Genomic DNA, 14,792 nt, shown 5'->3' with positions numbered 1-14,792 from the left:
AATCAGGGAACTTTACATTGTCCCTTCCGACATGCTAAATGATTTTGTTTCTGGACATGCTACTACAGCCAGTCTTGGTAAATTTACTTAGACTTTTTGGGAGGCACTCGGGGATGATGGCCTTCAATGCAGAGGTGGTAAATCTCGATGTATATCCAGACCAACAGCTGTTCGAATGGGATCTTATTAAGCCCCCAGCATCAGGAAACTTGTCCTGTATGGGGGAAGGTCTTATCTGGGTGCAGAAGAAATTGCACTTTGCGGAAACGAATGGAAAAGACTCCTGAGATACTTTAGCCCTGTGCTACACATTGAGAATTTGGATGAATCCAATTAGAAAATAAGGCCCTTGGGTTAGGAAGTACAAGCATACGGCCTCTGCCCTCGGTGGATCAGCTGGTGTTTTATGAGCAGCGAGTTTCGGGTGAAGCCCTTCCCGCACTCTGAACACAAATATGGCTTCTCCCCCGTGTGTGTCCTCTGGTGCCGGACCAGGACGGAGCTGTTGGTGAAGAATTTGTTGCAGACGGTGCAAGAGTACGGCTTTTCGCCCGTGTGAATCCTCTGGTGGGAGATGAGGTTTGGGCTGCTCCGAAAACTCTTTCCGCACACCGAGCAGGAATATGGCTTCTCCCCGGTGTGAATCCGTTGGTGTAGGGTGAGGTTGGCGCTACTCGTGAAACACTTCCCACACACGGAACAGACGAAAGGCTTCTCCCCGGTGTGCGTCCGCCGATGTTTTATAAGTGAGGCCTTCTGGTTGAAGCTTTTCCCGCAGTCCGCGCACACGAAGGGCTTCTCCCCAGTGTGGATCCTCTGATGGGTGGTGAGGTGGGCACTGACGGCGAAACATTTCCCGCAGTCCCCGCACGAGAAAGGTTTTTCGCCCGTGTGGACTCTTTGATGCCGCTCGTACATTGACTTCTTAGTGAAGCTCTTCCCGCACTCAGTGCATATAATGGGCTGGGATCGTTGGTGGACCCTCTGATGCTTCAACAGGTCCGAGTTCCTGGTGAACAGCTTCTGGCACTGGGAGCACTGGTGCGTCCCGTCTACGGTGACCGTTATCTGGGGGGGAAATGGCTGATGGTAAACTATGCCATTGTACTGAGGGGTCGGTCCAGAAAGAGCTTCTAGACTTTGCCCTGTATCAACCTCAGGACCGCTGTCTTCATCTGTTTCGGGTACCGTATAATCTGTCTGTGCGTAAAGGTCGCTGCCAGTGGCCCCACCTTCTTCATACACAGGGGTTTCTGCCTTGATGTGGGCTGTGTATTGCATGCCTGTGTGTTTATAGAGGTCTACATCTGGCTCCTCGATGGACCGTTCCTCCTTCACATGAGAAGCTGAACCCAGTCTACTCTCAGCACGTGGAAGAAGAGTTTCTCCTCCCCCAATTAGTTCATCCTTAATGTGGTTAAACGCATGTTGCTCATGATCTGGTGTTGTAGAACTATCACTAGGGACGGCATCGTCGTGTGATATCACCAACTCCTTATCATCAGAGGTGTCTTCAGCGTATTCAAAGCTTGCAGGAACGTCGCCGCTGGTAAATGGCCCTTCTTCACAAGACATGGCCTCCTCCCCGATAACGTCCTCTCTATTTCCTTCCAGTACCAGAACGCCATTTTCTGGGAGGCCCCTCCTGTGACCCGACGCAACTTCTTCCTTAATTTCGTTCTTCGTTGTTTCAGATTGGCAAAATGTGGAGGAATCTGTAAGAGAGGAGAACGTCGGTTTAACCACTTTTGCTAAAGAAATTCATTATAACCCCCAACTATATATATATATATACACACACACACATACATACATACATACATACATACACATTATATATATTTATTTATTTATATGTGGTTGGGGGGTTATAAGAAATTTTATATATAAAAATATACTTTTTATATAACATACTTTTTATATAATATATATATACACACACACACACACATATTATATATATATATATATATATATATATATATATACACACATACATACACATTTACACACACATATACATATGCATTATATATATATATATATATATATATACACACATACACACACATTATATATATATATATATATATATATATATATATATATACATACATACATACACACACACATATATATAATATATAACAATATATATAAACATATAAATGTTTGGGAGTTCTAAGTAATTTTTTAGCAAGAAAATACAGATTTTTACATGTAGGAAAGAAACGTCAGAATTGGCCTGGGTGGGAACTGGTTAACTTGTAAAAATAAGTAAACCGGTTACAAATCCCAACCCCCGCGGCACTATGCACCCTAAAACACAATCATTACAGTAGTTCCATTCTAATTATTTCTGCTGACCCCATAGAAGCTCCAGGACTCCCATCAACCCCTTGAGTTAAAGTTAAGTATCCTCGGTTTATTGGCTCGCCATCCACAAACACAACACTGACCAATCCCCTCTTACCCAGAGTCGTGATGGTCTGGGGCCTCTCCGTCGTCGGGTCATTGTACAGAGCAGCGTGACCCAAAAACTTCCAAACCTGCGTGGAGAAAACAGAGCGTCAAGCTCTACATTCACCATCTAAACATCCCTTGTCCATTACTGGATAACGTCCCGAAATTCCCGGCACCGCTCACCTCTCCTGTCAGCAGGTGGATGATCTTGTTGGAGACCTCAAGGATCTTTTTGTCATTTTCCGAGTCGCGTGTCAGTGAGCAGAGCGAAGGTTGGATGCTCCGGGGGCTTCCAGTGGCTACAGCACTCTCGCCAGACTTCCTCACCACTCCATAATCCTAAATGGTAAAGGTGATACCGGGACATGACATACGACTGGAGTACAAAGGTCAAAGACCAAACCACTCACATCTACCGAGACGCTAAATCTATTTTTCGTCCAGAACTCCTACCATTACTATTCTTAGGACATTAGGAACACAAAATACATGCTAGTAGGAGTTAGTCAGGTTCAACCAGACTTGTTCAGTAATGGTGACGTTTCGTAGCTTGTCCAAGCCACACTTCTACAGGGTGTCAGGAAAAAAAAAAAAAAAACAGCATTTATATCTACACAGGTATCACATAATCCTTCATCCAATCACCATGGAATGTGTCAAGACAGAAGCGGACCTTCCAAGAATGACCTAACATAGACGGGTCTAGTCTACAGGTCAAGACTCAGCAGTCTTCCCACAATCCCCATGGAATGTGTCAAGGCAGATGTTGAATGTTCGAGAAGAGTGGCCCAATGTATAAGGGACATGTCTTTAGGTCAAGACTCAGCAGCTTTGCTACAATCAGCATGGAATGTTTCAAGGCAGATGTTGACTGTTCGAGAAGAATGGCCCAACATATAAAGGACAAGTCTTTAGGTCAAGACTCAGCAGTCTTCCTACAATCCCCATGGAATGTTTCAAGGCAGATGTTGACTGTTCAAGAAGAGTGGCCCAACATATAAGGGACAAGTCTTTAGGTCAAGACTCAGCAGTCTTCCTACAATCCCCATGGAATGTTTCAAGGCAGATGTTGACTGTTCAAGAAGAGTGGCCCAACATATAAGGGACAAGTCTTTAGGTCAAGACTCAGCAGTCTTCCTACAATCCCCATGGAATGTTTCAAGGCAGAGTTCGACTGTTCGAAGAGAATGGCCCAACATATAATGGACAAGTCTTTAGGTCAAGACTCAGCAGTCTTCCTACAATCCCCATGGAATGTGTCAAGGCAGGTGTTGACTGTTCGAGAAGAGTAGCCCAACATATAAGGGACATGTCTTTAGGTCAAGACTCAGCAGTTTTGCTACAATCAGCATGGAATGTTTAAAGGCAGATGTTGACTTCTAAGAAGAATGCCTCAAGGCAAAAGGGCCAAATCTACAGTTCCAGGCACGTCAGTCTTAAATCTCCATGGAATGTGTCAAGGCAGATGTTGAGAAGAATGACTCAACATTGAAGGGCCAAGTCAACAGGTCGAGACTCAGCCGTGCTCAAACTGCTGGTGCTATAAATGCCGGGGTATTTTACTGACACTCAATGGAACGGAAGAGACTTGGAGAAGCTGAACAAAAGAGATACAAGTTCATGGCTCAAGGAAGTGAGGGACAATCTCTGGTGACCAGCTGGAGAAGATCCCCAAACCGAACCACCTATCTACAACTCTCCACCCAGAGACATCCTCCTGGTGACCAGCTGGAGAAGATCCCCGTACTGAACCACCTCCCTACAACTCTCCACCCAGAGACATCCTCCTGGTGACCAGCTGGAGAAGATTCCCATACCGAACCACCTACCTACAACTCTCCGCCCAGAGACATCCTCCTGGTGACCCGCTGGAGAAGATCCCCATACCGAACCACCCAACTACAACTCTCCGCCCAGAGACATCCTCCTGGTGACCAGCTGGAGAAGATCCCCATACCGAACCACCTACCTACAACTCTCCGCCCAGAGACATCCTCCTGGTGACAAGCTGGAGAAGATCCCCATACCGAACCACCTACCTGCAACTCTCCGCCCAGAGACATCCTCCTGGTGACCAGCTGGAGAAGATCCCCATACCGAACCACCCACCTACAATTCTCCGCCCAGAGACATCCTCCTGGTGACCAGCTGGAGAAGATCCCCATACCGAACCACCAACCTACAACTCTCCGCCCAGAGACATCCTCCTGGTGACCAGCTGGAGAAGATCCCCATACCGAACCACCAACCTACAACTCTCCGCCCAGAGATATCCTCCTGGGGACCAGCTGGAGAAGATCCCCAAACCGAACCACCTACCTACAACTCTCCGCCCAGAGACATCCTCCTGGTGACCAGCTGGAGAAGATCCCCATACCGAACCACCTACCTACAACTCTCCGCCCAGAGACATCCTCCTGGTGACCAGCTGGAGAAGATCCCCATACCGAACCACCTATCTACAACTCTCCGCCAGAGACATCCTCCTGGTGACCAGCTGGAGAAGATCCCTACAACTCTCCGCCCAGACATATCCTCCTGGTGACCAGCTGGAGAAGATCCCTATACCAAACCACCTACCTACCACTCTCCGCCCAGAGACATCCTCCTGGGGACCAGCTGGAGAAGATCCCCATACCAAACCACCTTCCTACAACTCTCCACCCAGAGACATCCTCCTGGTGACCAGCTGGAGAAGATCCCCATACCGAACCACCAACCTACAACTCTCCGCCCAGAGACATCCTCCTGGGGACCAGCTGGAGAAGATCCCCATACCGAACCACCCACCTACAACTCTCCGCCCAGAGACATCCTCCTGGGGACCAGCTGGAGAAGATCCCCATACCGAACCACCCACCTACAACTCTCCGCCCAGAGACATCCTCCTGGTGACCAGCTGGAGAAGATCCCCATACCGAACCACCTACCTACAACTCTCCGCCCTGAGATATCCTCCTGGAGACCAGCTGGAGAAGATCCCCGTACTGAACCACCTACCTACAACTCTGCGCCCAGAGACATCCTCCTGGTGACCAGCTGGAGAAGATCCCCAAACCGAACCACCCACCTACAACTCTCCGCCAATCACATCACCCACAGATGAAGGGGGCCTCTCACCTCTCCGGTCAGCAGATGGACGATCTCCAGGGTGAGGCTGATAATGTCCTCCGTCACTGGACTCCGCTCAGCGTCCATCCTCGGGGCTCCGGCAGTGACCTGTAGAACACACAACAGATTAGACAAGAGCACGGCCATCTCTGACCTCCCTCTGATAATGCCGCCTCACCTGGCTTTCTGGGCCCGGAACAAGCATGCAGCAAGTCACTGCTCTCCGAAAACTGCTCCACCTACTGACGCCTTCAGATTACTGTGAGAGCCAGGGGGGCTGGCATCTTCAGGAGGAACAGAAACCCCCCAATACTGGACTCTGACTGCCCCGTCTGTTCTTCCTCCGCCCAGATCTGTCTTCAGGATGGAGTCTGCCAGTCTCACCCAAAATCAGGTCTGATGAGCTACCAGTGCCTGCAACATGTCACTGTCAGAGCTGCTGCACATTGCAGAGAGCATAGTGGTGGGTGTCAGCCTGATTGGGGGTTGCAGCTGGTGTGGAGGAGGTGATGAAGGATGGTGCTCATTGATGTGCAGTGTGATGATTGGTGGGGGGAGGACACAGCCACTCACCTGCACTGGGGGGTCCCCCTGCTCTTCTCTCTCTATCACATGGAAAACACACAAAAAACATCCCATTGAGAGGTCACTTCCGGTTTGCAGGGCATACACTTCCGGTATTTGCGTTCCACGACCTCATAGTTCCGTGCGTTCCAGATGGGCTGACTTCCGCGTTCCACGCCTCGTAGTTCCGGGTTGTGCGTTCCAGATGGGCGGTGTACTGGGCAGACTTCCGCGTTCCACGCCTCGAAGCGGATTCGTAAGCGTTTTTCTATCATGTCACCATAAACCCCGTGAGAGGCCTTGGAGTGGGCGGGGATTAACTACAGGGCGGGGCTTCAATTGATCATAGGTGGGCGGAGCTGTCCACACACTGTACAATCTCCTATAGATTTACCAACACACCTAAACAATGGATGTGAGGGAGATTGTACAATCAGATTGTATGGGGGATGGGCAACTTTGGGGCGAACGCGTTGCTGCCCCTCTGAGCCGTCACAACATGGGCGGGGCTTATTGTGATGACATCATTACCAGTTTCTCTAAGTGGGTGGGGCTTAAATTGATGACATCTTTACCTGGGAGGGGCACTTAGCAATACCCCTCTGGTCACAAAGTGGGCGGGGCTTATAACAACATGTTTGCTTGTGAGTGGGCGGAGTGTAGAGTGATGACATCATTAACCCCCAGAGAACTCACACAGTGGGTGGGGCTTATAATGACATCATTACCTCTGAGTGGGTGGGACTTATAACAATGACATCATGACCTTCCAGCTGGTACAAAGGGGGTGGGGCTTATATGGATGCATTTATTACCTCTGAGAGGGCGGGGCTATAGAGCTGACATCATTACCCATCCCAGCAGTCAAACAGTGGGTGGGGCTTGCAGAGATGACATCATTACTTTTGCGCTGTTACAAAGTGGGTGGGGCTTATGGTGATTAATTTATGACTTGTGAGTGGGTGGGGCTTATAGTAATGACATCATTACATGTGAGTGGGCAGACTTATCATGATGTCATCACTACCCACAAAGTGGGTGGGGCTCATAGTGATGACATCAATACTTGTGAGTGGGCAGGACGATGACATCATGACCAAAATGGGTGGGGCTTGTGGTGACTAATTTATGGCCTGCGAGTGGCTGGGGATTATAGCGCTGACATCATTACTCCTGAGCAATCACAGCGTGGGCGGGGCTCATGGTGATGTCATCATTACCTCTATGAGCAGTCACAAAGTGGGCGGGGACTTAAAGCGATCACATTGTTACCCCCTTGATTAGTCACAAAGCAGGTGGGGTATGACATCATTACCAGTGCGTGGGCGGGGCTTATAGCGATGACATCTTTACTCGCCAGTGGGCGGGGCTTATAGTGATGACATTTTTACTCACCAGTGGGCGGGACTTATCGTGGCGACATCTTTACTCGCCAGTGGGCGGGGCTTATAGTGACGACGTTATTACCCCTTTTAGCAATCACAATGTGGGCGGGGCTTACACAAAGCAGCACTGGGACCTCTGATGGCAGCAGGCCGCTGATAAGGCAGTACAGCCGGCCTTCCTGGACCCCGGCCAGGTCCCATCATTTCAAAAGGGGGGGGGGGGACCCAGAAGGGCCGGCTGTACTGCCTTACTGGATTCCCCCTCCCCTGGAGCCCCCGGCTTCCCTCCTCTCCTCTTCCGTTGGCAGCTGCTGAGGGCACACGGGGGGTAATGTTTCAGGATGGGGAGCAAGGAGTGGGGGGGGGGTAAATATGTCAGATTTACCACCCCCTTCCTTTCCTGAATAAACATTCCTCCAGTGCAGCTGAGGCTGCAGAGAACGGGATTGGGGGAATCTCAAATATGAGAGATCAGGGGTCTGTTTGGACCCCAGATATCTCACCAAACCCCCTCCCCCCACAGGGCAGTTAAAAAACACACACACACAGCGATCCCGGCTCCCTCCAGTGCTGCTCACACTTTGTGAGATCTACTGAGAAAGACGATTGGCTGGTCTAAATTATGCTCCTCCCCCCCCCATCAACAGAGAGCTGCATGTCAGGTCCTCTTTGCTAAGGTGTCCGGAATGGCAGATGAATAAATACCCCCCCTCCCCCACCTATAACTGAAACATCAACCTTAGGGTGGGAGGGATCCTTTAGATTCTGTATATCTCCATCAGGTTACGGTATTTACTAACCACGCCCACACAAATTTATTTTTCCAGATGCATTTATTAATTCGGCATGCGCTAACAAATGTCTAAAAACAAAGAGTGGAGGGATTGGGGGAGGGGGGGGATAACAGAACTCCACCCCAATTATAAACACTTGCACAGCCAAGTATGGAAGCTCAGGGAACCGCGGGGGCGGAGCTATAAAGATTCATAAGGCAGATCCAGGAGTGATTGGCCCAACCAAGCATTGTCCTCTTTCGCCCAAGTATGGATGCTCAGGGAACCGCGGGGGCGGAGCTATAAAAGATTCATAAGGCAGATCCAGGAGTGATTGGCCCTACCAAGCATTGTCCTCATTCGCCCAAGTATGGATGCTCAGGGGACCGCGGGGGCGGAGTTATAAAGATTCATAAGGCAGATCCAGGAGTGATTGGCCCCGCCAAGCATTGTCCTCATTCGCCCACTTTAGAAGGGATCTGTCCAGACGTGGTTTTTGCAGTCCATAATTCGAACTGCGGAGGACCCGCCTAAGCCCCGCCCCACAGACACAAGGTTGTGTTATAAATATGGGTGGATGTAGGAGGAGCAGGTGGATCCAGAACAGTGCAAGCCACTCCTCCTAGGACGGTCAATCTCCAGGGTCATCCCCCGCAGTGCACAGTGGTTCCTCCCTCACTCCTTAGTGTCACAGGGGTCAGAGGGAGAATCCATTGCACACTAGGGGGGGAAACTCCGGAACCGGACACTCCCAGAAGTGTCGGATTTCAGGCAAACTACCCAAAATTAATGTTTCAGTTTTGAGCCCCGCCCCCCCCACCACTAACTTCTTATATCTCTCAGAGTCCATTGGTGAAATGTTCCCCAGAATACTCCCTCCTCCCTTTAGGGCCAAATTATGTTGTCACCCTCCCCTGGCAGATCCTCCATAATGTGAGAGGAGGAGCAGCGACACAACTACTGCCGGGAATTCTCACCACCCACTGAGGGAGGGGCAGAGACAGAAACCACATCTCATCAATGTGGGAGGGGCGGGGAGACACAAACTACTTTTGAGAAATATCCTCAGTGTAGGAGGGGCAAAGACACAAACTACTGCAGGAAATCTCACCATTGTGGGAGGGGCAAAGACACAAACTACTGTTGGGAAATCTCCCCATTGTGGGAGGGGCGGAGGCAAAAAATACTGTTGTGAAATTTCACAATTGTGGGAGGGGCAGAGACACAAACTACTGTTGGGAAGTCTCCCCATTGTGGGAGGGGCGGGGGCAAAAAATACTGTTGTGAAATTTTCCATTGTGGGAGGGGCAGAGACACAAACTACTTTTAGGAAATCTCCCCATTGTGGGAGGAGCAGAGATACAAACTACTTTTAAATCTCCCCATTGTGGGAGGGGCAGAGGCAAAAAATACTGTTGTGAAATTTCCCATTGTGGGAGGGGCAGAGACACATACTACTGTTGAGAATTTTCCTCATTGTGGGTGGGGCAGAGACACAAACTACTGCAATACTTCTCCCCATTATGGGAGGGGCAGAGACAAACTACTTTTAAAGAAATCTCCCTATTTTGGGAGGGGCGGAAACACAAACTACTGTTGAGAAATATCCCCACTGTGGGAGGGGCAGAGACACAAACTACTGTTGAGAAATATCCCCACTGTGGGAGGGGCAGAGACACAAACTACTGTTGAGAAATCTCCCCATTGTGGGCGGGGTAGAGATACAAACTACTGTTGAGAAATCTCCCCATTGTGGGCGGGGTAGAGACACAAACTACTGTTGAGAAATCTCCCCATTGTGGGCGGGGTAGAGATACAAACTAGTGTGGGGAAATCTCACCAATGGACTCTCCCAGACATTAAGAAGCCAGCTGGTCATTCCACCATTGCCTCCACTTAAGCATCAATTTTGGGGTGGTGTTACCCTTCAATAACCACTTTGGGCCCCTGTTTTGTAGAATAAAGCCCCGGAATCCCGAGTCCATTTGATAACAACCAATTTAGATACTAACTAGACCTATGGTGGAGGCCGGGGTCAATGTAGAGTGTGCACCCTCCTGTGTTTGTTGAGCTGGCATCCCTGGATGAAGCCCTTCCCGCACACGTTGCAGGAGTACGGCTTCTCCCCAGTGTGCGTCTTCTGGTGTCGGACCAGGACGGAGCTGTTGGTGAAGAACTTGCCGCAGATGGCGCAGAAGTACGGCTTCTCCCCCGTGTGGATCCTCTGGTGCGTGATGAGGTTGGGGCTGCTGCGGAAGGTCTTCCCGCAGATGTCGCAGGCATACGGCTTCTCCCCAGTGTGGACCCGCTGGTGCTGGGTGAGGTTGGCGCTGCTGGTGAAACACTTTCCGCAGTCAGAGCAGACGAAGGGTTTCTCCCCCGTGTGCGTCCTCCGGTGTTTGATCAGCGTGGCCTTCTGGTTGAAGCTCCTACCGCAGTCGGCGCAGGCGAAGGGCTTCTCCCCCGTGTGGATCCTCTGGTGGCGGATGAGGTGAGAGATGGCAGAGAAGGATTTGCCGCAGTCGGGGCAGGAGAGCTGCTTCTCGTTTCTGATCAGCATTGAGTTTTTGGCTGAGCAGCTCCCGCAATCGAAGTTCAGGAGGGAGTGCTGGTGGTGCTTCGTCAGATCGGCCTTGACCGCGTAACACCCCTGGATTTCCGAGTTAGGCCGCCTCTGGCCAAGGGACGCCGGAGAGTAAGTGGCGCCATACAGCCCATCGCACTCGATGACCGTTACGGAAGGGTCTTCCTCCAGCTGAGGCGACCCGCTCTCCTCACCGCTGTCCTCTTCTGTGTCCGGTATGTTATACCCGTCACCGTCCACAATGTTTTCTTCCTTGTAAGGGACAGATTCCTCTTCGGCGTAAGAAGAAAACTCTGAGGGACCTTCAGGTCTACAGCCATCGGAGGCTGGATCAGGTTCCTCCTCACCGAAATCCGGCAAAACATTTTTATACAGACGCGTCGTTTCTGGCATCATGTAGACATCCCCATCGGTTTTGTCGTCTTCTTCTTCTTCACGGACTTCGGGTTCCGCCTTAAGCCCGGATGCACTTAGCACCTGTGTGTATCCGTCGATGTTGTTTGGCGCCCTCCCTAGACACGACATGATCCTCTTCTCCATTAAACGGTTGTTTGCCTCTGTGTGGTATGGTGGTTTGGAAACGTCGGGACATGGGAGGTTATCTTCCTCAAACAAGGGAGGCTCCTGCTTGATGCTTCCTGGAGTTGTTTTATTGTAGGAGACTTCTGAGGAACCTAGAGGGAGAAATATGTCAGTGTCAAGCATAAAATTAAAGGACAAGTACCCTAAATTTCAGATGTCAAGTCATGTGGTGGCTCCCAGTGGGATCTTCCTATCATTGTTCCTGGCCCTGCTCCTGTCCAGTTGGGGGTTTTTGGGGTGTTCCTGTCCCTTCCTTACTGTTACATTCTCAATAATGTCAATAAAAAAACATTAGGTGGTTTTACGGGAAATATACAGGAATGTATTTACCATTCGCTTTCGAGTACAGGTCTCGTAGTTTGTTTATTGCCAAGTGGGTCTTCAAAAAATGTTCCTAAAAAGGACTGGCCCATAATCACATCCCAACTCCCATTTTACCCGTGATAAGGTTAGCCATGGAACATCTAGAACAGTGGTTTCCAAACCCGGGGACCGGATGTAGCCCTTTGCTTGCTTTTTTTTGGCCCTTGGGGCACTATTTAACCCACTGACACAAGCAATGGAGCACAATTCCCCCCATGTGATGCAAACAAAGGTGCACAATTCATCCCAGTGACCCCAAACAATGGGACACAATTCCGCCCAATGGCACCAACGATGAGGCCCAAGACACCAATGATGGGACACATTTCCTCTCTGGGACATCAACAATGGGGTCCAATGACACCAATGATGAGGCACAATGACACCAATGATGGGGCACAATTCCTCCCTCTGACACCAACAATGGGGTCCAATGACACCAATGATGGGGCAAAATTCCTCCCAATAACACCAACAATGGGGCCCATTGACACTAATGATGGCGAACAGTTCCTCCCAATGACACCAACAATGGGGCCCAATGATGGGGCAAAATTCCTCCCAATAACACCAATGGGGCCCAAGGACACAAATGATGGGGCACAATTCCTCCCAATGAGACTAACAATAGGGCCAATGACACCAATGATGGGGCATACAGTATCTCACAAAAGTGAGTACACCCCTCATATTTTTGTAAATATTTTATTCTATCTTTTCATGTGACGACACTGAAGAAATGTGACGACACTGTAAAGTAGTGAGTGTACAGCTTGTATAACAGTGTACATTTGCTGTCCCCTCAAAATAACTCAACACACAGCCATTAATGTCTAAACCGCTGGCAACAAAAGTGAGTACACCCCTCAATATTTTGTGTGGCCACCATTATTTTCCAGCATTGCCTGAACCCTCTTGGGCATGGAGTTCACCAGAGCTTCACAGGTTGCCACTGGAGTCCTCTTCCCCTCCTCCATGATGACATCACAGAGCTGGTGGATGTTAGAGACCTTGCGCTCCTCCACCTTCCATTTGAGGATGCCCCACAGATGCTCAATAGGGTTTAGGTCTGGAGACATGCTTGGTCAGTCCATCACCTTTACCATCAGCTTCTTCAGCAAGGCAGTGGTCATCTTGGAGGTGTGTTTGGGGTTGTTATCATGTTGGAATACTGCCCTGCGGCCCAGTCTCCGAAGGGAGGGGATCATGCTCTGCTTCAGTATGTCACAGTACATGTTGGCATTCATGGTTCCCTCAATGAACTGTAGCTCCCCAGTGCCGGCAGCACTCATGCAGCCCCAGACCATGACACTCCCACCACCATGCTTGACTGTAGGAAGACACACTTGTCTTTGTACTCCTCACCTGGTTGCCGCCACACACGCTTGACACCATCTGACACCAAATAAGTTTATCTTGGTCTCATCAGACCACAGGACATGGTTCCAGTAATCCATGTCCTTAGTCTGCTTGTCTTCAGCAAACAGTTTGTGGGCTTTCTTGTGCATCATCTTTAGAAGAGGCTTCCTTCTGGGATGACAGCCATGCAGACCAATTTGATGCAGTGTGCGGCGTATGGTCTGAGCACTGACAGGCTGACCCCCACCCCTTCAACCTCTGCAGCAATGCTGGCAGCACTCATACTTCTATTTCCCAAAGACAACCTCTGGATAGGACGCTGAGCACGTGCACTCAACTTCTTTGGTGGACCATGGCGAGGACTGTTCTGTTAAACTGCTGTATGGTCTTGGCCACCGTGCTGCAGCTCAGTTTCAGGGTCTTGGCAATCTTCTTATAGCCTAGGCCATCTTTATGTAGAGGAACAATTCTTTTTTTCAGATCCTCAGAGAGTTCTTTGCCATGAGGTGCCAATGAACTTCCAGTGACCAGTATGAGAGAGTGAGAGCGATAACGCCAAATTTAACACACCTGCTCCCCATTCACACCTGAGACCTTGTAACACTAACGAGTCACATGACACCGGGAAGGGAAAATGGCTAATTGGGCCCAATTTGGACATTGTCACTTAGGGGTGTACTCACTTTTGTTTTCAGCGGTTTAGACATTAATGGCTGTGTGTTGAGTTATTTTGAGGGGACAGTAAATTTACACTGTTATACAAGCTGTACACTCACTACTTTACATTGTAGCAAAGTGTAATTTCTTCAGTGTTGTCACATGAAAAGATAGAATAAAACAATTACAAAAATGTGAGGGGTGTACTTACTTGTGAGATACTGTATATACAGATATTCCCTTGTTCAATCCACGTCAGCTGATGCGCCAGCACCGACCAACTGCTAAGCTTGGAAGCGCATGGATATCTTATAGGAAACGTTCTATAGTATGCCCCGGCTCATCTGCCTGAAGACCTTCCCATCTAGTCTAGAGATGTCTCATCTTCACCTACACATCATATGAAAAAACATCTCTACACAAGAGAATGACCTCCTCTTACCAGACGAGATGATGGTCTGCAGATTCTCCTTGACCACGTCATTACACACAGCCACATGTCCCAAGAACCTCCACACCTGTTTCCAACAGACGACATTAAGCGAACATCAACAAGGCCCCCTCTAATAACAGACCACGCCCGCTCCCCAAACCCCTCTCACCTCTCCGGTCAGTAGGTGGATGATCTTGTTGCTGACCTCCAGAACCTTCTTGTCTGCCGTCACCGATCGGGAAGTTGGTGGCACCATTGGCCTCTTGGTGCTGTTGGCCCCTTTTGACCCAGGGTAGATACCTTTAGTAGCAAATTCACTGGACTTCCCGACCACTTTATAGTCCTGGAAGTTGAGTATGAAAATATAAAGTGTTATAGATGAAGTTGTGGTCAGATCTGAGAGATTCCAATGTTCCCAGCCCCAACCGAACTCCAGAGGAAAGGAGAGACGGTTATCACATCCATCTACCATCCATTTAATGTCCAAAGGCCAACCAAAATCCTAGTTATCCAGGAAA

General features: G+C 49.5%; 1 protein-coding gene across 1 annotated transcript; it reads right to left on the bottom strand.

Annotated features, from left to right (window-relative positions):
- Positions 1-298: 298 nt before the first annotated feature.
- LOC309564425 (uncharacterized protein) lies at positions 299-14,561 on the bottom strand. Its single transcript, XM_082269055.1, has 7 exons — positions 14,444-14,561; positions 14,284-14,359; positions 10,350-11,554; positions 5,584-5,682; positions 2,647-2,802; positions 2,474-2,549; positions 299-1,715 (listed from the first exon to the last, which is right to left on the bottom strand). Exons 1-7 carry the CDS (start codon positions 14,528-14,530, stop codon positions 355-357), a joined length of 3,060 nt encoding a protein of 1,019 aa, XP_082125181.1. The 5' UTR covers positions 14,531-14,561; the 3' UTR covers positions 299-354.
- Positions 14,562-14,792: the final 231 nt, after the last annotated feature.

This window comes from Pelophylax lessonae (genome assembly GCF_965119305.1).
Source record: "Pelophylax lessonae genome assembly, chromosome: 9".
Classification (NCBI taxonomy): domain Eukaryota; kingdom Metazoa; phylum Chordata; class Amphibia; order Anura; family Ranidae; genus Pelophylax; species Pelophylax lessonae.
This window is presented reverse-complemented; position numbering and strand designations above follow the sequence as displayed.